This window comes from Phocoena sinus, chromosome 1 (assembly GCF_008692025.1).
Source record: "Phocoena sinus isolate mPhoSin1 chromosome 1, mPhoSin1.pri, whole genome shotgun sequence".
Lineage (NCBI taxonomy): Eukaryota > Metazoa > Chordata > Mammalia > Artiodactyla > Phocoenidae > Phocoena > Phocoena sinus.
This window is the reverse complement of record NC_045763.1, coordinates 108,947,897-108,971,140: the sequence shown is the minus strand read 5'-3', so window position 1 is coordinate 108,971,140 and position 23,244 is coordinate 108,947,897. Positions and strand designations below refer to the sequence as shown.

General features: G+C 50.6%; 2 protein-coding genes across 17 annotated transcripts in view; both read left to right on the top strand.

Moving 5' to 3' along the window:
• The first annotated feature begins 984 nt into the window (after positions 1 to 984).
• Positions 985 to 23,244, top strand: part of ANKRD35 (ankyrin repeat domain 35) — a 22,937-nt gene continuing 677 nt past the window's right edge. The window contains exons 1-15 of one of the 14 annotated variants that reach the window (XM_032616504.1): positions 985 to 1,044; positions 1,253 to 1,373; positions 6,775 to 6,905; positions 7,686 to 7,774; positions 8,146 to 8,210; positions 9,032 to 9,089; positions 9,282 to 9,352; positions 9,694 to 9,800; positions 10,435 to 10,619; positions 11,246 to 11,283; positions 11,449 to 12,663; positions 12,742 to 13,539; positions 15,222 to 15,311; positions 15,561 to 15,626; positions 15,704 to 17,049. In XM_032616504.1, coding sequence (XP_032472395.1) covers positions 1,335 to 1,373; positions 6,775 to 6,905; positions 7,686 to 7,774; positions 8,146 to 8,210; positions 9,032 to 9,089; positions 9,282 to 9,352; positions 9,694 to 9,800; positions 10,435 to 10,619; positions 11,246 to 11,283; positions 11,449 to 12,663; positions 12,742 to 13,539; positions 15,222 to 15,311; positions 15,561 to 15,626; positions 15,704 to 15,886 — 3,135 coding nt within the window. In that variant the 5' untranslated portion in view covers positions 985 to 1,044; positions 1,253 to 1,334 and the 3' untranslated portion in view covers positions 15,887 to 17,049. The other 13 variants (XR_004347513.1, XM_032616865.1, XM_032616792.1 and 10 more) reach the window with 13 other exon arrangements.
• PIAS3 (protein inhibitor of activated STAT 3) overlaps positions 21,007 to 23,244 on the top strand; it is a 9,674-nt gene continuing 7,436 nt past the window's right edge. Inside the window, exon 1 of one of the 3 annotated variants that reach the window (XM_032617580.1) lies at positions 21,007 to 21,176. Coding sequence is in view for 2 of the 3 variants with exons in the window: in XM_032617504.1 (XP_032473395.1) it covers positions 21,844 to 21,867 (24 nt within the window). In the remaining variant the exon portion in view is untranslated. Of the gene's footprint in view, positions 21,177 to 21,734; positions 21,868 to 23,244 lie in introns of those variants that run through there. The other 2 variants (XM_032617504.1, XM_032617664.1) reach the window with 2 other exon arrangements.

Sequence of the window (23,244 nt, the reverse complement as noted above, 5' to 3'; positions counted from 1 at the left end):
TGCTAGGTAATTTGAATAATATAAAATGCAACTCCTACCATCAAAGAGCCCAGTCTAGTAGGGGAAACAAACATGTAAACATATAATGGAAAATACAGAGAGCTGGTTGCTAGACGACATATCAGTATTAGAAATGTGTCGCACACAAGAGGCACACTTTTTTAGGTGAGGTTGGAGGGACTTTAAAAGTTTACAGAAAAAAAAAAAAAAGTCTTGAGGGGCCACCAAGTGTGAGAGGAGGCATTCCAGGGAGGATTAATCACCAGTCGGGAAGGGAACTGTAGTAGATTGGAGCAGCCTGAGCATTAGACTGTGAAAGTAGTGAGAGATGAGACTTGAACAGGCAGAGTGCAGCTCCTGATGAGCCTAGTAAGCTAAGTTAAGAACTCTGACCTTTATCCTGTAGGCTTTCATATGCATTTGAGTGTGCTCTCTCTGGCTGAAGGGAGGAGAAAAGAGAGACGGGTAGACTGACTGTTCAAGCACGAATTGCTGAGAATCTGAATTTAAAGGGCAGTGGAAATAATGAAGACGGTTTTGTGCGTATTTTTGTGGAAGGGAATGCTTAGAATAAAAAAAGTCGCTCCTCTCCCTGTGCCCTTTACTAACGTAGAGGTGCGTTGGGATATCAGGCCTGGTCCCCTTTCTCCACGTTGCGGTGGGTCGTGCATCATCCACGCTCGGTCCTTTGCTCGGCACTACAATCTCCTCCCGTTTCCAAACTGCTCTCTTCAAATCCTTCTTTGTGCCCGGGTTTTTGGCCGCGGAATGGGGGGAGGAAGCAGAGGTAACTAAGTCGGCAAATATCTCTGGATAGAATCAAATCTTCGTCACCAGTGATTAAATGCGACAGTTTCTAAGAGGCGTGCACACCGGGAGACTCCTGCGGCTGCGCTCCGGGGGACGGGGCTGAGGCGGGGCTGAGGCGGGGCTTGGGGTGGAGCCGCAGCCTGGAACTGCGGGGAGGGGCGGGGCGGGGCAGGGGGAGGAGTTTTAGCCGGATCCCGGGTCTGGGGACCTGAGGTCCCTTTTACGATTGAGCAGGTCGGAGCTGGGGGCGGGTTCGGTTTGGGAGGGTGAGGTTTGAGACCAAGCCTAGGCGGAGACTAGGATTTTTGTCTCCGCAACGGCGGAGTAAGGCTGGGCCAGGGGCGGAGTGTTAAGACCAGCCCTCGGATTCTTGCCTCTGATTGAACGGGGTGGCCCCCCCTGGGGCGGGTCCCGGTTTGCTTTTGACAGCTCTCTTACACAGCTGCAGACGAGTCCGGTGGGTTCAGGAACCTGTGACCCCGCTCTCCGCGCGTCCCCGTCCCCCCGTGGCCCCGGCCCCGGCTATGAAGCGCATCTTCTCCTGCTCCAGCTCACAGGTGGCGGTATGTGCTACAATGTCTGGGAGGATGGGCATGGGGCTGGGGTCCAAGCCCTGTGGTGACAGAAGTCCTGAGTCCCATCTCCACGCACCGTCGCCTTTTCTCTTTATCGGTCTTTCTAGCTCTTCCGCTCCCGCAGTGCAGCCCTCCCGCCCTGCCTTCCTCAAGACCCTGTCTCCCACAAGGTCCTTTCCCTTGGCCCTTTCTTGTCCTCCAAGCATCTACACCCCCAACTAATGATATGTTTCCGGCAGCCCCTGCCCCCTCCCAAAGGCTATGTTCTCTACTTCTTCTCTGTTTCCCATAACTGAACTACCTTCAAGTATCTGTCCTATCCCCAGCCCCTGCTCAGCCCCAAGCCCCTTTCTGTCTCCCAAGTACTGCCCCACGCCCCATTTACCAGCCCTGCCTTGTCCTCACAAGCCTGCCCTCCTATATGGCCTAATCCTTGCTCTCAGTCCAGCAAGTACTTCCAGCCCCGTGCCTTCCCCTAGCACTTCCTCATAGAGTCTTCTCTGTCCTTGCCCCCATCTCACCCCATGCCACTTCCACTTCCATTCTCTCATCACCACCACTGGCTCTCAGACATCACTCCAAACCTCTTTCCAGTCGGTGCTCTGACAGCAGCAGCCTTCTCCTGTTCTCCCCTTCAAGCTCTGCTCCTCTCTGTCCAGTGGCTGTTCAACTCCCCGACCTCCTTCTGCCTGCTCTCTGCAGGTTAATCTTGCAGTCCGGCCTGGCCGGCCCAACAGGCACTGCCAGAGGAGGACAGTTGCCTGGCTGCTCCCCAAGGAATGGGTAAATTGCCTGCAGAATCCACTCTGGCCAGTTCACTGCAGTGCCTGGTCATCATACTGGTTCTTGGGCCACTCAAGGCCTTCTGCCTGCTTCTCCCCACAATCTTCCTTCATTCTAGACCCTCACCCAGTTGTTTAGGGCCTATATACTCTCTGCTTCCTTTGACTGAGCTGGGGAACGGTAATGGTGAGAGGCGAAGAGGATAAAATGGATTCACTCTGAGAGTTCCCAGTAGAAGTCACTGTCCTCCCCATGTTCTCCCAGAACAAAACACAGGGAGGAAGACTACAGAAGGGAGTGGCTAAGGGAGGGTATAGCTTCTTCTTCTCTGAAGATCTCTTACAGAGAGACCCCCTATCTAGGGATGAAATTTTGTGTGGAGACTGGGATGACAGTTCATTTTGAAGTGAAGTAGCCAACTACCTGTAGTAATATTGCTTAGCCTAACTTGACTTTGTGGTGTCATTCATTGAGCAAACGTGAGAAATGCTCAGCTCACCCTGCACGGGCAGGCCACAGAAGCCTGGAAGTGACCTACGAGGCAAGAGTAGGAACTCTGTTGAGGCCTGTTCTCATCCCACTTAATGTTTGCTTCCCCACTTAGTTTCCACACATTGATCAACCAGTCAAAAGGCATTTACCGAATGACTACTAAAGGTACCAGAAACTGAGGCTATCTGGAATGTCTTAACTCAGGATTTTCTTATTCATATGGACTCTTTCTTAGTTACTGAAAGTCCTCCACATTGCCCTGCCCTTTCAGGTTTGTGGAGTCTGCTTGCTCCTTAGGAATCGGGAAACTATCTCATTCATCCTGATTCTCCAATTGTTGGTCAATACCTACTTTCCAGGATGCTGGGATGAACAATGGGCTGAATGTTGGAATTCTAAAGCATTCCTCTGTCCTTCTTCATCCCAGCTCTACAGAGGTTTGGCCATGAAGAATTTCTACCCATTCTAAACTCTTCTTAGTACAAGATTATAGGTAGTAAATTAGGTGAATTTAGAACTACTTAGCTGGAAAGAAAAGTGTTTCCTCAGTCAGGGTATGGATCCAACGAGATTGAAAATAGACCAGTTTAAGCTGTAAATTGTTCCCTCTTGAAACTTCCCCACACTTCTCATGATAAATTCCTCCACTCCCTGGGTGGCTAACCGCTCTGGACCAGTTTGTCAGAGAAATAGTGTGACAGCCTTCCTGACTGCCCCCAAAGCCTGGCTTCCCAGTCATGGCAGAAGATTGCCCCTTTCCATCCCCGCTCCCACCCCTGGATCCAGATTGCACCCTCAGATTGAGATAAGGACTGAAGGATCTGTGACCATTTAAAAATTAATCTAAGTCATCCAGAATACGTATAGGAAGTTTAAGAAACAAAAAAACAAAAGCCAGCTCCTATAATCTCATTTTGATCTAGTCAAGTAGAGGATACCTTTGAGGGTGCCTTACATAGGCAGCTTACTCTGCGTATGTAGGAAGTAAGTCAGAAGATAGCTTTAAACAGTAGGCACTGGATCAGCTTAGAGGAATGTCAATTGCATTTTAAAAATTGAGAGACAGCTCCTGGTTCCTCCAGGGCAGCATTTCCATTTCCATTCACCTGTCCTACAGAGGTATCCACTCTCTCTGCTGTTTCTCTCTCTACTGTTGGTGTGTTCCACCTTGATAGGATGGTCATAGACACATGGCCAGAGATAAGGAGAGGCTGCAATTACTTCTACAAAGCCACCCTCCCCCCCCCCACCCGACCCCCCCCCCCCCCCCCCCCCCCCCCCCCCCGCCAATCCTACGGGAGATACAAAGCTTATCCTTGTTTTGAGTCTGCTGATTAATTTGGTGATTGCTCCCTTGAGGCTGTGATGGTTATCCTCTTTCCCAAGGTGCTGGGGTGAACAATAGACTGGATCTTGAGATTCGGAAGCATCCCTCTGTTCTTTTTTTTTTTTTTTTTTTGTACTTGCCATGTGGCCATGCGGGATCTTAGTTCCCCTACCAGGGATCGAACCCGTGCCCCCTGCATTGGGAGTGTAGAGTTTTAACCACTGGACTGCCAGGGAAGTTCCCCTCTGTTCTTCTTCACCCTAGCTCTGCAGAGGTTTGGCTGTGAAGAATTTCTACCTATTCTAAATTCTTCTTGGTATAACAAGATTATAGGAAGTAAATTGGGTGGATTTAGAACTATCTAGCTGGAAAGAGAATTATCTACCTTGCTAAGAAGCACCTTTACCATCTATACAGCTTGAGTGTCATACATTACCCGATATGATCAAGATCCCTTCCTCCCACTCCCCTGGATGGAGAATTCTGAGCCCAGGAACCCCCAAAATGTGCCAAGCAAGGCTAGGAAGGATGGGGATTAGGGCTGACATTTATTGTGTACCTACTACGTGACAGACAGTTCTAGGTGCTTTATATAGTGTTACTTTATTAGCAAACTGAGGTTCAAAAAAGTTTTACATGCCTCAATTCACAAGGATAGAAAGTGTTAGAATCTGGATTTTAAATAGAGAACTTCAGATTGAGGTCAGCTGATGGTGGCGTCCTGTGGTGGAGGTGTAGTTCTAGCTGTCTGCTTTTTCTGAGGGTGATATGGCCCCCCATGGGGCATTGGATAACGTGTTATTACATCTCAGTCTGTTGGTATGTGGAGCAGTCATTTTGCTTATTATGTCCTTTGAGAATTAACCTGTTTGGAGACTCTTCTCCTTGTACAGAGTAGTGTCTGAAGGTGGGTGGTTTTACCCTGGAGGCGGTCTTAGACTGTTTATTCGAAAATAAGTAAACCTTCCATAGCTCCGTAGTAAATGGCCTGGTGGTGAGAACTAGAGTAGGGCATCTGATGGCCTGGGTTCTAATCTCAATTTTACCACTATTTTGTGGTGTGACCCTGGACAGTTATCTAACCTCAGTGTGCTTCAGTTTCTTTTCTGTCAACTAGATAAAATAATATCAGCCCTAACTACTTTCTAGGGGTGTTGAGAGGGTAATTGAAATAGCACTTAAAAGGGCTACGAGGAATTACCTCATGAGTATTACCTCAGAATCCATCTACCTTAGATAATTTTATAGTTTAGGCATTTAAAGTCTTTCCTGTTCTTGATTAATAATTTGCCCTGGCTATGTATCTGAAAATGAGTTGGCTTCCATAGACCCCCCTTTTTCCCCCACCTTCTCCTATAGCCTCTTCTTGTTGCAATTACACCTCATAAAATGCAATGTGCCGCCACCAGTCCCCCACTGCTTCCTGTTTTTTTTATAAGGATGCCATACACTTGTATAGCTTTTTACAGTTTACAGAGAGATTTTATATACGTTAGCTCATTTAATACTCACAGCATGATGAGGTAGTTATTATTTTCCTCATTTTATAGATGGGGAAACAGATTAGAGGTGTTCAATGACTTACTCTAGGTAGCTGAAGTATGTGAATTACTGAAGTAGCTGAACAAGGCCGTGAACTTAGGCCTGCTGACAAATATTCACCTAGGGCCCTTTTCACCATTCCACAGATTTTTGCATCCTTTCTTCCTTTCCTTTCCTTTCCTCTCTGGACCAAACCAGGCTTTTCCGTGCTTTCAGCTCTGGGTGTTTTTACACAGCTCTTTCATGTTCTGTGATACTTCAATTATTGTAATTACCCCACCACCTGAAAAAGTCAAGCTGGCATGGTAGAACAATGCGTGCCCAGGTATGGCTGTTGTCTGGGACAGCTGCTCCCTGCCAGGAAAATGAGGAGGGAGGGAAGGGTGGAGGAGGGGAGCTGTCTCCTCAAGCCGAGCTAGAGACCTATCTTTGCCTTTTGGTTGTTGTTGCCTGTTGCCGTGGAAGGGGAAGAAGGACTAGCCTCAGGGCATAGGTATGAAAAGGGAAAACGAAAACTCTGTGCCTCTGCTCCTAGTTTTGGGCCCCAAAGCCAATGGGTAGAGATGCTCTGGATAGGTATTTGGACTCCTAGCTATGACCCAAAGCTAGGTGCCTTGATTTCTCAAATATCTGAGAACAAAGAAACAGAGGAGCACGGGGCTTGGGGCATTGAGAGGCAAGGTGAACCCAGTCCAGAGTGGTCAGTTTGGTTCAGTTTGCTCCAGCAAGACTTAAAGAGCAAAAGGGAATGGAATCATGGCTACAATTGCTAGGAGGTTGTGCACCTATCAACAATAATCATAATGCTGATAAAAAGACACTTGAGGGCCGCGGAGCGGCTGGGCCCGTGAGCCATGGCCGCTGAGTCTGCGCGTCTGGAGCCTGTGCTCCGCAACGGGAGAGGCCACAACAGTTGAGAGGCCTGCGTACCGGAAAAAAATAAAAAAGACATTTGAATTACTATGCATTCAGTCCTTAAAAATGATTTTTAATTCAGTAGTCCAAGCACCTTTTGGTCCAGGGCTGGCAAAAACGGGCAGTAGTCCCCAGTGGCATATGAGTTGGTGACTATTTAACTGGCCCACCTAGAAGGACTAAATGATCTAGACTGAGCGACTTGTGGAACATTGAAAGGATCTCAGGGATGTCCCTTTTCCCTTGCTTGGCATCCTAAACATGTTCTTCTTTTCTTTCTCCACTCTACCCCCGCCTCTTATATTCACGCAATCTGTGGCTCTGGACCAGGTGGAGAGATGGAACCACCGTGATCAGAAGCTTCTGGAGGCAGTGCAGCGGGGGGACGTGGGATGTGTGGCTGCCCTGGCCTCCAGGAAATCTGCCCGACCCACCAAGCTAGACCCGAACGGCCAGTCCCCGTAAGTAAGCCTTCTTGATCCCCACCCTTGGTATGTGGCTCTCTTTAAAAACCCAAACCCCAGTATGATGTAAGACCAGGAAACGCCTACAATGTCAGAGCCCTTTTTTGTCTTAATTAGCAAGTATATCAATAAATCTTTGCTACATATCAAGTGCTGCAAAAGTGGGGGAAGAAGATATTGTCCCTGAGGTCCACACACCTCATGACCCACATCAACAAAATTGACCAAAAAAGGACATAAAGCCCATGAAACAAACGGAAAACTGAAACATACACTAAATAGAGTATTTCTTCATTGTACAAATAGGAGGGTGTGTATGCTTGAGAAATTAGGAGTGCAGTGGTGGCCATGAGAGTCATGTGGCTGGAAGGAGTGATTAGAACAAGAGGGATATTAGCCCTTGTCTCTTCCCAAGTCAGCCTGCAAATGTCCAGCCCTCTGCTCTGGCCCACTCTGTGACACTTCCAGTCTGCTAAGTGTCCTGTGCTGAGTTACAGGTAATTATGTGTTCCCTGGACGCCCCTGCAGTACGCTGAGATTGCTTGAGACCTGTAGCTCTTATTCCTACCTTTGCTCCCAGCCTCCTCTGAAGTTTTAACAGTAGGCCATTTATATAGGCTTCTCTTTCTCAGAAAGTCAGGCTACGGGAGCTTCCCTCTCTGCTTTTGGGATTGGCTTCGGGGTGACGGAGCTTAGTAGGCAGTGCTTATTAAGGTTCTCCCATTCCTCATCCCCTGGTCCCTTCATCCTTCTGCCTCTCGGCGTTGATTCTGGCAGGTTTCATCTGGCAGCCTCCAAAGGCCTGACAGAATGTCTGACTATACTACTTGCGAATGGGGCTGACATCGACAGCAAGAATGAGGATGGTGAGTTAGACTAAAGCACTGGGTCATGCTGCTTGCTTTTCCCTTTACAGCAGCAGTCGGGGGGTGCGGGGCCAGTGCTGGGCCCTGCTGGAGGTTCCAACTGTAGCCCTCCTGCTTCTCTCCTCATAAGTTCTGGCCAGTCTCCTTCCAGGGGTTCCGCTCCCTGCAAGCTGGGCCTACCTCACCCCCATTCCCACCTCCACCGCAGGTACCAGGCACTTGGGGAACAGGAATTTCTGGCCCCATGTGGCTGAGAGCCTCTCTCTCTAATCTCCCTCTGATTATATGTGCGTCTCTTGCCTTCCCTCCCTGTGAGTCATCGGTATGCATGGGGCCACCCACCCTCCCTCTCCACTTCTTTCGCTTCCCAGGGAGCACCGCCCTGCACTCGGCCACCATTTCCTGCCAGCCACAATGTGTCAAGGTCCTGCTGCAGGTAAGAGCAACCTCTGATACTACTCTTGTGAAAGGAAGAAGAGGACCCAGGGACGCCTTACTCTGTCTTGTGCTCACAAGCAATATTTGGTCAAATGTACCCCTCTCATTCCCAATAAGAGAGCTAGTAATCACTTATTCATTAGTTCGCCAACATTTGTTTAACACCTGCTACGTGCAGACACCCTGCTTAATGCTGCCCTTGAGGGCATGTCGTAAAGCAGCGTTGCCAGGGACTGGCTGCCAGTCAGTTAATATGCATGTATTGAGCTCAGCCACTGGCAGAGGCACTGCAGAGACTAACTGCTGTGATGATGGGCTGGTGGAAGGATGGCAGAGGTGTTCACATTAAACCCAAAGCCTGCTGTCTGTTTTGAGGAGTTTGTGGTGTAGGAGTACAAAGAGAAATATACATGTGAAATGACATATGGACAATTCAGAAATAAGTCTCCCAAAGTTCAAAGGCACAGTTCAACAGGCCACTGTGCAAATGGATGTTCTGCTTTGTTCTTCCTGGCCCTTTCCAAGTTTCCCAGTTATGATCCTAAAATACCAGACATAGACTCAGTTGTCATTTTCCCTAACATGTTTATTTACCTATAATATGATTTTTCTTAGGCCCTAGGTTTATGAACCAGGGCTGAAATTCAAGGCTGCCTATCATCTGCAAGGAATAAATTGGACTTGCCTAGTAGGTAGCCAAAGTCATGGCCCTCCTGCCCCTCCCCACAGTAATGTGAAAGCTGGTGACCCAACAGGGGGTTATGGGATGAGAATGTTAACACCACGCTCCATGCTGCTTCCCTTTGTGGCTGTTTGCAGCATGGTGCCAATGAAGATGCTGTAGATGTGGAAAATCGTACTCCATTGCACTGGGCAGGTGTGTGCCAGGGGACTGGTGGGAAACAGGGCTGCAGGGACCAGAGGATGGGGAGGGAGCGGGGGATAACATTTGGTGGGAAGAGCAGGCCAGAGCTGACTGCTGAAATGGTCGGAGGGAATGCTGCGTCATGGTCTGACTAGGTGTCCTTCCTGCTTCCCCTTAACCCGATCATCCCGCAACCCTCCGTAGCCTTCTCTGGCTGTGCCTCAAGTGTGCTCCTCCTGTGTGATCACGAAGCCTTCCTGGATGTCCTGGATAATGTGAGTGTCAGCTGGGTAGCTGGGCAGGGCCCTACATGGGGAGACTGCTGCTTTCTCTGAACTTAATTATGGTCATTAATTATGGAACTTAAGCCAAGTTCCATGACCAGGGGTTGTGTAGCACCACCTCCTCTTCCTTCTCCCCATGCCCTTCCTCCTCTTCCACACAGAGAGGTTAAGGTTTATCTTCTGGAGAGCTTCTAACCCTCTGAGAAGGAGTATTTAGCCCCAGGATTGGGGCTTTTTCCTGGAGAGGTGCGGGAACAGGAGAGTTGGTTGCATTGTGTCAAAGCCCTGGTTCCCCCGGTTCCTCGTGAACCCCCTTCCCACAATCTGTGCAGGATGGACGTACACCCCTGATGATTGCATCGCTGGGTGGTCACGCAGCTATCTGCTCACAGCTACTGCAGAGAGGCGCCCGGGTTAATGTCACTGACAAGAATGACAAGTGAGCCTTCCCCGTCTTCCCACCCCAAATCCCAACCCTGACCAATCTAGAAAGGAGCCACTGGGCAAAGTGTGTGTGTGTGTGTGTGTGTGTGTGTGTGTGTGTATTGGGGAAGAAGGCAGGTTGGTCTCTGTTTTCTTGGGAACCTCTCTGCTTCTTAGTGGTGGTTCAGAAGAGCACTGCTTGTTGCTTCACTCTTTTCCTCTTGGTGAGTTGAGAACGTTTTCCTTATACTTTCCTATTCTGTTGCTGACACTGCCATCTTCCTAGCATAGGTGACTCTGGAAGTAGAATCAATACCTCTGGATCCACTAGTTTAATTTACTGGTTTTCGAACTATCTTCTAAGCAATGGAATACTTTTTCCCCCGTAAAGAATTTATGCAGAACCTCAATCTATAAAGCAGATGGAAGTGGAGCCCTTCCAACTGGCCCCCTGCTTTCTGATGCTACAGCTCCAAGGAATGACATTTGAAAAGTTCTGGTCTGGCCTCATGCTTTGTCACTGGCTGGTGTTGGTCTGTGGTGCTCCTGACCACACTGAGTGAGAGCTGACCTTGTGAGTGGATTTTTTGAAACCGGGACTCCTGGGTTCCATGAGAAAAGCTTATGCCCAGATTTGTCCCAACCCATAGATCGGCTCTGATCCTGGCCTGTGAAAAAGGCAGCACTGAGGTGGCTGAACTGCTCCTGAGCTATGGAGCAGATGCAGGGGTGGTGGACAGCACAGGGCATGATGCTTTGCGTTATGCTCTACGCACACAAGACAAGATGCTGTGGAGGCTGCTGCAGCGGGCCCTGAACCGGCAGGGGCTGGGAGGTAAAGCCAATACCCTTTTGTAACTTCAAGATGCTCCTTGATAGCCTTAGAATTAGAGAAGCGTCTTAGAATCCCCTTTGTTTCCATGGCAATAATAATTGTCACTTTAGTTGAGAGTTTACTTATTTACTGCTGCTGCTATGAGATGACTCCAAATTCCCAAAAGCACAGTCACAAAGTTCTTCAAAGCAGCCTTGTCTTTCACTGAAGGTAACTCTGGCTAGTACTGTTGCTAGCATTTATGAGTTGCAGTTGTACATCTATTTATGTGATTTGATGGTCAATCTCTCTCTCTCCCCTACTAGACCGTAACCCCCTCAGATGACAGGCCATCTCTGTTTCGCTCACCATTGAGGTCCTGGCGCCTATAACAGTGCCTGGCACAGTGTCCAATAAATAAGTGAGTGAATGAAATGAATGAGCTGGCATATCTCTGAGATAGGAAACGAAGGTTGCTGGACAGCTAGGGAGTCATCAAATAGGGGTGGCTTTCCCTATTCGACATGTGTGGTAAAGGATTAACACTGAGGGGCCACTCCTTTCAGAGAAAGTCTGAAGGCAGAGTGTGGGCTAGAAGCACGTGGGCCCTGTCTCCTCTCTCATTTTCCCCATGTCTTTTCATGTAGGTCAGGGGTTAGTTCAACACCCAGATCTTGCATCCCAGGTAAGACCCTAAGTGCCTTCTCCTTTTGCTTCTGACCCACCCCAGGCTTTCCCGCTGGGATATCTCCCGGGCAGTGATCACCGGGGCATCGAGACAGTCTAAGAGAAGAAAGGCCCTCTTGGACTAGCTGCCTGGGTTTACTTCACTGTTCCTTTTTCTCCATAGGCCTCTCCATCTGAGCCTCGGGTGGGTTCTCCACCTAAGAGCCCATGGAGGGCAGAGCCTGAGGAGGAGCAGGAGGAAGAAGAGGATGAAGATCCCTGTTCAGAGGAGTGGAAGTGGAAGTATGAAGAGGAGCAGAGGAAAGTTTCCCAGTTGGAGCAGGAGCTGCTGCGAAGTACGGAAGAGTGTAAGGCTCAATCTGCAGCTTATCTGGGCCTGGAGAGCCAGATTCAAGAACAGGTTCGGGAGCTGGGGCTCCTCCTATCACAAGAGCCCGGAGCTCCGGGAGACCTGCGCTCTAGTCTCCGGCCTGGAGGAGATGGCATGGAGCAGGGTTGTACCCTCGACCTGCTGGCTAAGTGCATACAAGAGCTAAAGAAGCAGCAACAGGCAGCAGCCGCAGCTGCAGCAAGGCCAGTATTAGCTTCCAAGAAGGCTGAGGATTCAGCTGGAGGGGTGATCCAGTATGACGCCCACGGAAGGTGCCAACCAGAACAGGAGCCACCCCACAGCCCAAGGTCTGAGACCACTGGGAGATCCACAGGACAGCAACCGACCGCCAGTGGTGGGCAGGCCCTTGGCCCTGATTACACTGACCAACTGCATGCTGGCCAGAAGCCGAGGCCCCAGGCCCCAGGGGCTGAACCAACAGGCACAGTGGCTGAACCAGTGCACACAGCAGCCATGAACCAGCTCCTGCTACAGCTGAGGGAGGAACTGGCTGCGGTGTGGCGAGAAAAGGAGGCAGCCCGGGGGGCTTTATCAAGACCAGACCTGGAGGGAGCTGCGGGGACGTCCCGGGCTGAGGCTGCAGCAGCAGCCTGGGAGAAGATGGAGGCCAGGTTGGAGCGGGTGCTGGTGAGGCTGGATAGGGCAAAAGCGGGATTACAGATGAAACCTGAGGTCCCTGCCCAGGAGCCCAGAGAGGGATCCCCAAAGGCAGGCCCAGGGGCCATCACCAAAGAGGGTGAAGGGAAGGAGGAAGGGGCTCCTGGGCCCTGGGGAGAGCCTCTAGGGATGCCTGGAGGGGAACAGATGCCAGGAGGAGGCCTGGCAGAGGGACAGCTGGAGAAGGAGGTGTCAGCACTGAGGCTGAGCGACAGTAACTTGCCGCAGGAGTTGGGGGAGCTGGGCCAGGAGCGGCAGTGGTTGCAGGGGGACCTGCCGTCCCTGAGCCAGCGGCTACAACGGGAGTGCGTGCCCAAGCCAGAGGCGCAGGTCCAGCTACAGCGGGAGTGCGTGCCCAAGTCAGAGGCGCTGGTCCAGCTACAGCAGGAGTGCGTGCCCAAGCCAGAGGTGCAGCTACAGCAGTTGCGGTGGAGCATGGGGCTGCTGACAGATGAACTGGCCCTGGAGAAGGAGGCCACCGAGAAGTTGCGGAAGCGCCTGGCCTCCCAGAGCAGAGGCCTCCGGGGACTGTGGGACTGCCTGCCCCCAGACTTGGTGGGCAGGGGGAGTGCACGGTGCCCAGCGGCCGATCGCCTGGAGGAGCTGCAGGCCTGCGTCAGCGCCCTGGTGGCCAGGCACCGCGAGGCCCAGCAGGTGCTGGCTCGGCTAGAAGAGGAAAACCAGCAGCTGCGGGGCTCCCCTGCCCGATGTGGGGAACCGGGCGCCTCCTCAGAGGCCTCAGCGTCCCCCCAAGTTGAAGCTCTGGAGCAAGACCTGGGGAAGCTGGAGGAAGAGCTGCGGGCGGTTCAGGCCACGATGAACGGGAAGAGCCAGGAGATCAGGAAGCTGAAGCAGCTGCTCTACCAAGCCACGGAGGAAGTGGCTGAGCTGAGGGCCCGGGAGGCGGCCGGTCTGCGGCAGCACGAGCAAACTCGGGGCTCACTGGTGGCCCAGGCCCGGGCTTGGGGCCAGGAGCTAAAGGCCCTGCTGGAAAAGTATAATACGGCCTGCCGGGAGATGGGACGGCTGCGGGAGGCGGTGGCCGAGGAGCGGCGCAGGAGCGGGGACCTGGCCGCGCGTGCGGCGGGGCAGGAGCGCCAGGCCAGCGAGCTGCGCGGGCGGTCCGAGCAGTTGGAGAAAACGGCGGAGCTGCTGAAAGAGAAGGTGGAGCATCTCATCGGGGCTGGCCGGGACAAGGAGGCCAAGGTGAGCAGACCAGGCAGCCGAAGGGAGCATCAGGGCAGGTTTCTGTGTGTTTAGGATTGGCTGACCGGAATCTATCTTTGGTTCGTCCGATTAATACCCCAAACAGAACACCAGTCATTTGCAAGGACAGCACTATGTTCTCCTGGGTCTGAGGGTGTCTGGGATTGAGATTGGAGGTGAGGTAAGTTATAAATACAAGAGAGAAGGGGGCTTAGGTATTAGAATTTGGGACGCAGGGTTCAGAAGCAGTGTGGTCAGGGCTACCACCATTGGGGTACTATGGTTTAATCGGCATTTTGACTTAGGTAATGTATTAGCCTGCGAAGATAGCGGATGCTGTGGTGAGTCGCTGTGGTTTTGCTAGGGTTCTGAGGAGGTGCCTGGTCTAGGGGTTGCTGACGGGTTAAGAGAAGTAGACTGGACTGTAGTCCCTTTCTCCCCTCCCACTTCAGTCAGAGTGGGCTCTACAAAAGATTTCCATTGGCAAAGAGGGTGCCAATGCAGAGAAAAACAGAAGTTTGAAAACCGTTGTGTTAGATACCCGAGTTTCCTAATGATTGCTCCAAAGGTGAATATAAGTCTACAGGCTTCCGACAGACATGTTTTACAAATTCAAAAACGTCAATTTACAAATGAGTTTAGTAATTGTAGAACTACCTGTGCAGTGAGTGAATTCAGACTTATCAAAGTTTGTGTACATGATCAAATTTAGAAGGATTAAAAAATATAGGGAATATATATTTTGTGGACTATAAAGGACATAAAATAGAAGGAATGTTATACAGAATAGGAATCAGTGTGGGGTGGGGCTAATTAAAGAAAGGAATTTTCTGTTGGTGTTGAAGGGGAAGATAAAAGTAGACAAATGAGCAAAAAAAAATAGTGTAGTGGGCTCCGAACTGAGGTTGTCTGCATTTGAATTTCAATTTCAAAACGAACTGATTGGGAATTCCCTGGCGGTCCAGTGGTTAGGACTCCTGGCTTCCACTGCAGGGTTTGATCCCTGGTCGGGGAACTAAGATCCCACAAGCTGCACGGTGTGGCCAAAAAAAAAAAAACAAACCAGAACTGATTGATCTTGGGTGAGTTATCTAAGCCTCAGTTTTCTCATCTATAAAATGCGGATAATAACAGTTGTGAGGATTACATTAAATAAGACATTATATTTAAAATAGGACAATTTTTGGTAAATGGCTGGTACTCAGTAGAAGTTAGCTAGTTTTATTATTCCTACTACCACTATTCCTATTACTGCTGGTTATCATTAACTGCATTTGTACCTCAGTCTCACAAACCACAGAAACTCATCTCCATTTCCCTCAGTGGTCAGTAGGCCAAAGTAGGTCAGGATCCAGTACAGAGTTAAGAGTGTGTCCCATGAATTCAAAGAGATCTTGGTTCAAATTATGATTTCTTCACTTATTAGCTGTATGATTTTGACAAATTACTTAACTCAGACACCTTATCTACAAAATGTGAATAATAATAGTTCCCTCAGAGAAGGATTGTTCGTCTCAGAACAGAAGGAGAGCTGTTTTAAGTATTAAGTGAGACAATGTGTGTAAAAGTATCTGGCAGATATTAAATACCCAATAAAAGGAAACTCACCTTGACTTTGGGTGGTATTGGGGTGGGAAATGACTGGGGCCTCATTGGTTCCTTTTCTTTCCTTTTGACCTCAGATCAAGGAATTGTTGAAGAAGCTGGAGCAGCTTTCAGAGGAGATTCTAGCAGTTCGGGGAGAAAATGCTCACCTTGCCCGACAGCTGCAGGTATGTCTGGCCCTCGGGGGAATGGACACTGCTAGAGAAGAGGGTGCACAGTGGAAGTGATGTACCTGTGGGAGAGATTCTGGGGATTCCAGAGGCCTGGCTAGGCAGTGGTCTAGGCTGAGCCAGTGATGGGCCAAGGGAGCCTACCTGGCACAGCTGAGCACTTCACTTCATTGTTCCTCATGCTTGGGGGATGAGGGTGAGTGTGAGAGGCTGGGCACATGACCTCCCATTGATGCTCACTCCCAGGATTCCCAGAAGAACCACAAAGAGATCATCTCCACCTATAGGAATCATCTGCTGAATGCTGCTCAGGTGAGCCTGGGGGCAGGTAGAGGCAGAGAGCTGGCCAGGGGCCATTGCATTTGGCATCCCTTCTCTTACCTGCACAGACTCGTCTCTCAGGAAGCTGGACTTTAGATGTCCCAGTACCAGGTTTCCGGATATCATTAGGCAGATTGAGAGAAGTTATGTATGAATGTGAGGGGGAGAGGTGTTTGCCCCTCCTTTTCAATTCCCTGATTGACTGTAAGGCTTTTTCCTGTCCCCTACGCCACTTCTCAGTGTCCTCCTGAGCCAGCTTATCCCTCGCCAAGGAAGAAGAGGTGGGTGGCTCGCTCCTTTATTAGGAATAATAATAACTACAAAGAATCGAATACTTACTGTGTACCCGGTGCTTTGCTCCATATTCACAGTTGTAACCTTCACAGCAGTTCTAAAAAGTCGACATGATTATCTTCCTTGTGAAGATTAGGAAACAGCTATTGAGAAGTTAAGTAGTATAAGTGAGGGCACTGAGTAAGTAGCATCCTACTCTACCATAGAAACTCTCCCTTTCCTGTCTGTCTCATTTCCTTTTCTTCATCTCCTTTTGTTTCTTTCATGCTGCCTACAGGGCTACATGGAACAGGATGTGTACAATATCCTAGTGCGAATCCTCAGCATCCAGGAGGAGTGAGGCATCCTGTGCCCTGGTGAATATGGGATCTCTCTGTTGTGAGTTGTGGTCTGGGGGTGATGAGGGAAGGAGCTTGGGAGAAAGGAGGCTTAAGGATAGAAATTGGAGTCTCCTTTTGCCCCATGTGGTAGCTGACACCAGGGAGTCCTGTGGGGCATAGAGCGTTTGAGGTGAGGTCAATTGAGAAGACATGATATGGGGAATCACTGGGTGGAGTCAGAAATCAGTGAGCAGGTAGACTGAAGGGGTCTGACTTATGAGATGGAGACAGAAAAGAGGAGTTGAATGACTCTCCTAAGGTCTGGGGTAGAGAGATGCTGGTGAAAGATGAGTGATGGTGGGATAGCGGTGCACAGTTGTTTCCTAGTGTGGGACTCACAGATTCCAGAATCTCTCCTTCACTCCCACACCATTCATTCAAAGTGTAGTCATCCTCCATCCTTCTCCCTGCCCCTATGCAGGCAGCCATCTTCTCCAGTCCAGATAGATGAGGATCATCTTTAGCATCTTGGCATGGGTGGGAGGAGACTGAGGGTATAGAAGTGTGTGCATTTCATCCTTGAATTTCTTCTTTCAGGGAATAGAGCATCCCTGGTTGCCAGAGCCTCCAACAGGCTGTGGTGGGTGGTGGGTTGGCCACTACGGGTGTGTGGGTGGGGCTTCACCTGATGTTATGGACCCCAGACCTGAGAACCTGAACCCTGGACTCAGCGTGGATGAGATCAGAGGAGGTGTGGATGGAAGCCAGCTCTGTGGAGAATAAAGCAGGAGGCAGGATGATGTCGGGTGTTGTTTTTTCTGCCTAAAGGGGCATGGGGGAAGGAATCTTTTTCATTCCTTTTTGATCACAAATGGCCCCATAAGTTAGCTGCTTTCAAACTTTGATTATGATCCATAGTAACAAATACATTTTACATCCTGTGTGTACATACCTGAAATAATATTTACCCTATTCTGTTCTATATTCCATCAAAAAATATTGGTTACAATACATCCACTAATGGGTCAAGACCCAGTTTGAAAAACAGCCCTCTGTAAAAATGGAGATTGACATTCTTCCTTTCTCTTTCTCAAATCTGCTTCTTACTGACTGACACACCTCTAATCTTTTTTCTCTACCTTGGGACTCCTCAGTCCACTACCTTTTTTAAGAAGGATAGATGGAGAGACCTAGATTTTCTTCAAGATGTACAATCTAAAATATTCTATCGGGCTTCCCTGGTGGCGTAGTGGTTGAGAGTCCGCCTGCCGATGCAGGGGACGCAGGTTCGTGCCCCGGTCCGGGAGGATCCCACATGCCGCGGAGCGGCTGGGCCCGTGAGCCATGGCCCCTGAGCCTGCGCGTCCGGAGCCTGTGCTCCACAACGGGAGAGGCCACAACAGTGAGAGGCCCGCGTACCGCAAAAAAAAAAAAAAAAAAAAAAATTATATCGTGTGTTAAACCATGTGTCTAGATTTGAGGTGCATGGTCTTCTGTAGTCAGTGTTCTTTGCCCCAGGTGCAAAGAGGTATGAAAAGTCTGATCCCTGGAAGAGGGAAGAAAGGGATACTCAGCTTTGGCTTCTTCCCCCCAGTTCTGTTCTCAGACTGAAAAAGTGTATCTCTCTGGTCCACTTCCCCTGGGTCTCCTCCCCTTCCTGCCCCTTCACCAGCCAGATTGCTAGGTGAGAGTGAGGCAAGTGAGTTCCTCCAAAATCTGGAATTGCTGTTTGGTGGCCGCCACACTGATCCCTCCCAGTTCCTTCTCGCAGCCCACCCCCTGCTGGGTTATGCTGGGTCAGGCAGCAGCGGTTTGGCAGTGGAGACTGACTGGGCTGAGAGAAGAGTGGGGAGGGGCCGTCGTGGAAGGCAGGGGGCCACTGGAGGGCTGCAGAGCCTCGCTCCAGGGTCTGGCCAGGAAAAGAGCAGCTATGTAGATTAGGTCCTAAAGAAGATGAGGGTCAGCTTCAGGGTTTATGTGGATGGGCACAAGACTGCTTTAAGGTTGGGAGAATGAAGAGAGGAGGAATTGATGGGGACAAAGAAGGGTGCGGCTGCCAGAAGAGCATCAAAATGTCCAAGTCGTTTCTATTAAGGGGAAAAGAACCTCTCTTTTCCTTTCTACCCTTAGAGTTACCAAAGAATAGAAAAGGACTGTTACATTCCTTATTATATATGCAGTGTGGGGTGGGAAGAATGAAGAAACTGCTGAGAGAAGGGTCCAGAGAGGGGGAGATCATTTTGCTAAGTTCAAGTATGAGTCAGGAAACAGCTCTGGTAATGGAAGCCAGGCCCTTGGCTTCCTCTGGAGCTCCTGGAAGCTGATCCCAGGATGGCTGAGCTGTGGGAATGGTCAGTGATGTTAATGATAACACAGAAGTGGAACCTTCTCCAGCCCCTGGTCTTCCTAAACAATCTCCCTCTATACAACCCCATAAACTGTTACCCCAACACCCCCAAGCCCTGAAATTTTCCTTGATTTCATAAATAAATCTTTCTTTCTCAAAGTAACACTAGTCTTCATGTTCCCCTCTTTCCTCCTGGGCTGTGTCTTCAAGTCGGACCTCAGTAGGGACTTACTACTCCTGCTTCACTTCCCCTTTGTGCTCCAGCCTTCAGATGTGAGTGCATGCGTGAGAGTAGGTGAAGCTCGGTGAGCCATGATGCAGTTCAGACCATGTTTTTGAATGCCCTCGATCTGAAACTTGGTTCTGATTTGCAGGTTCCCTCCTTTGTCTGGTAACATTACTTTATTAAACTGATATTTAAAGGGCCTACTAAGTGCCAGGCACTGGGGATAGAGAGAGCTTGCAGGCAGGATCAGACTCAGGTGCCCTGGTTGCTAGTTTTATGTTATCCTGTAGGGATGCTAGAACTTATAACTGCAATTAACTCTTTTTTTTTTTTCCTTGTGAATTTGTTTTTATTGGGATATGGGGGATGGGTTGCGAAATATCTCCATGGGTTATGCCCCATCAGAGAAATGTCCATTCTAATCTCCCTGGAATAGCTTTTGGAACTTTTTCTTGGAGCTTCTGCTCTTGCTATCAGCAGCCTCTTTAGGTCCACTGCTGAGCGGCTCCTCCTTGGAAGAGAATTTCCTCTTTTTCTTGGGGACTCAAATTAACTATTAAAGGAGATCCCTCCTTTATGAAGTCACTAGGAATCAAGGTGAGGTTGATTTTTTTTTCTTTACATTTTTACAGCTTTATTTGGGTATAACTGACATACAATAAGCTGCATGTAAAGGGTACAGTTTGATAAATTTTGACATATGTATACACCCATAAAACCATCACACCATCAAGATGATGAACATATCCATCACTCCCACAGAGTTTCCCCATCTCTCTCTTTTTTTTTAATCCTCCCTCTTCTCCTTCCCCTGAAAATTCTAGAAGATACAAACTAGTCCATAGTAACTTTTGATATAGAGGACTTAACAGAACAAAAAATGAGCTCAGGGGGCTTCCCTGGTGGCACAGTGGTTGAGAGTCCGCCTCCCGATGCAGGGGACGCGGGTTCGTGCCCTGGTCCGGGAAGATCCCACATGCCGTGGAGCGGCTGGGCCCGTGAGCCATGGCCGCTGAGTCTGCGCGTCTGGAGCCTGTGCTCCTCAACGGGAGAGGCCACAACAGTGAGAGGCCCGCGTACCGCAAAAAAAAAAAAAAAAAGAGCTCAGGGCCTGATGAAGATTCAAGTGTTGGAGGGAGCAGTTGGGATTTAGAACCAAATACCGGAGCTTGAGGTTCCACCATTGCTGGCAGCAGAGCAGCAAGGAAAGAACCTGAGTGTCGGGAGAGGGCAGACATCCTCCCTAGGGACAAAATCCACATAGTTGGGTATGGTCCAGTTCAACAGGTACCTGGGGATGTTGGTATGCTGGCACCTTCGGTCTTATAGCCGTGGGGTCTCATGGGAAGGATTATACTGAAGGTTTAAGCTAAATGAGAGGATTACTCATATAATTTATTAAAGCACTCTTTTTGTATGCCAATTATTGGTTTAACCATCTTGCTGCTGCTAGACTGAGAACTCCTGCAAGGATTTTATGTCCTCACCACCTAACAATCTTTGAACAGCATTCAAATATTTATTGAACAAATGACATTATCACTTAGGTCCCAGCCGACTAAGTATAAAATGCTATGAATTTTTCCAGTACCTAGTTTGGGTAAACTGCTCTCACGTTGGTACTTTCAAGGGACCTGCCTGCGAGTGATTAGCTTATTTGAGAATGAGGCCTCTGGAAGGTCTACAGCTTTGGAGGAAGGAGAGCAGGCAGTTCAGAGTGGCAGAAGGGTGCCCTTTTGGGGTGAGAAAACCTCCACTCGGTTCACTTTCAGCTACTTCAAAGCTGTGGGGTCTCTGGTGACAGTGCATTTGAGGTAGGGGGTAGGGGACCACAGGCAAAGTTAGGGTTTAGGTACACTTTGGATTTTAGCAGCCCATGCTTTCTTACCCTTAGGGAGAGAGACTGTAAGTAGGAACCTCTTTATGCGATCAGATTCCAGTTCCACACCATCTTATTTGCAGCATTCTTCTACCTCAAGCGCATACGCGACTTTGCAAGGGTCACAGCGGTAGTGAGAATGGGAGATAAAAGAACTTCTCTCCTGATCCACTCACTAGAGGAGTTAATCCCGCCCGGCCGGGCTCTGAGTCCCTGCCCCTCCCGTCTCAGGCTCCGCCCCCTCCCCACTTCTCCCGCGGTCCTGGCGGGCTTACCCAGGAGGGGGGCGGCCCCAGCCCCAGCGCTGGGCCGGGCGGAGCTCCCGCCCAGGCGGAGCTGCGGCTGCAGCGTCCAGCTGCCGGACCGACCTCCAGCCGGGCAGACTGCGGGAGCGGCGCCGGGCCCCCTCCCCCCACCTCTCCAGCCCACCCTCTGAGCCTCCCGAGCCCCCTCCCCGCTCCCTGCAACTGTGCTGGTAAGTCCCACTCTCCGCACCAAACTTTTTTGCTGCCGAGTTTGAGTCCTACCGCCGGACCACGAGATACAATGTAATTGGGGGGGAGGGGGTGAATTGAGAATAGAATGAACTCTTCACGACACCATAGCGTCTCTAAAATGGATCAGATCTCCCCCATTTCCCGAATTGGTAGAACTCTTGAATTTAGATGGTTAAACTTGTAGATAAGGAGCTGAGGGTATTTCCTCCAACTTCGCTACCCCCTCCCCCATTTCTCTGAGATTTAGCCCTTCCCGATACTTTCTCTCCATATTCCAAGTATCTTTGGCTCCCTAAAAGCTCATCCCTTCTCAACTCCGGCGTGGCAAAGCCCCCTCCCCCAGGTGCTTCGGGTCCACCTCCTTTCCCATTCCCCCTGGGACCCCGCGATCCTTCGGGCGGTACACTCCCTCCGGGTCTACCGGTCTGGCACACCGGCCAAAGACGTGCAGGGGCTGGGTTCGGCTGTGGAGGGAGGGGCTGAGGCTGGGTCCAAAACCCGGCGGGCGGGGCCGGGAAGGGGAGGTGTAGGGGGCCGGACTGGGCGGAGCAGGCGGCATTTGCGGCCGGCGCCGGGGTGGAGAGTTGTGCGCCGGTCCCTGGGCCTGAGCTCGGGCTCGGGCTCGGGCGCCTGCGATGTCTCAAGATGGCGGAGCTGGGCGAATTAAAGGTACCGGCCCCCTCCCCCATCCCCATCTGGACTGAGCCCGGCTGTACGCCGAGTCCGGGAAGCGACCGAGACTGGGTGCTGAGGGCTCGGGTGGGGGCCGGAGACGTGGCGGGGACTGCCTGCCGGGGTTGGTGAGAAGTGCCTGTGGGCGACGAAGGGGCTGCGGCGGGGCTCTGGGGGCGGGGCCGCGGGGCAGATATAGGGGTGGGGCCGAGGGGAATTGCAGCAGTTGGGGGCCGAGGCGCAGGGGGCGGGGACGCGGGGTAGAAGTCGGATTTGGTAGTAGGGGCAGATGTAGGAGTAGGGCCAGGAGGAAAAGCTGCTGTAGAGGCAAAGGGGGCGAGTCGATCAAGGGCCAGAGATGCGACAGTAGGGGGCAGATGTTGGATGTGACTGGGGGGCAGATTACGGGTAGGCTCCTCGGGGGAAAGGCGCTGAGAGGATAGAGGCTTTGGGGCTGCTATTGGGATCTGAGCCTTGGGAAGTACCAGTAGGCGGCTGAGATCTAGGGGGCGGGACTGTGCGGGGCTAGATCGAGGGGTGGGGCAGAAGCATCCTGGAGGCTGAGAGGAAGGTCCTGCCTTAGTGAGTCGGTATCTTTGGGCAGAGGAGTGAAACTATGGGATAGAAAGGGAGAAGTTCTTGACAAAGCTAATGGAGAAATAAAGGCAGGACGGAGGAAATTAGGATGGGGAGAAAGGTAGAGGAGCAAGTTTTTAATCATATTCCTCAAAAGGGGCCCAAAGCCATAATGTCTCCTGTGAGGGGAAGAATTGTGGAGGGCTAGGAAGGCCTGCCCGTGGCAGGGTCTCCTAGAGATTCATAGAAGTGAGTCCTTTAAAGAGAGAGCTTACCACTACCAGAGACTTGAGGATAACCATATCCGAGGACATCTCACAGAACCTTTAAAAACTATGGGGTTCATCCCCCTGTCTCCTGGCTTTATTCTGCCTTTTGAAATGGAGCCATTTTCTTGGGAGGGCCTGAGGTCTAGTTACTGGGTCTAGCTGCCTAGGAGAGCATGGAATTCTGCACCCTGGCTCAGGGGCTGCTCACCTTCTCCTCACCCTCCCAGGGCCTCTGTTTAGAGCTTCCCTCTTCTCTCTTCCACCCCTGTGCAGGAGGGGGAGGATCACTTATTTTCTCTGGGTAGGAGAGAAGCAGGATATTAGTTCCTGGCAGATGGAGTAAACGGGTAAACAGGAAGGATACCTGGATTTCACAATTCGCTGTTAACCTCTCACCCCAAGTTTTGGTCCTGTTTCTCTCCCACAGAAATAGGACTGAGGGGTGGGTGGTTATGTAAATGACACTGAGAAAGGATTTGGGGGAGTTATGAGCATTGAACCCTGACCTGAAAACCCTGGCCACAAAAGC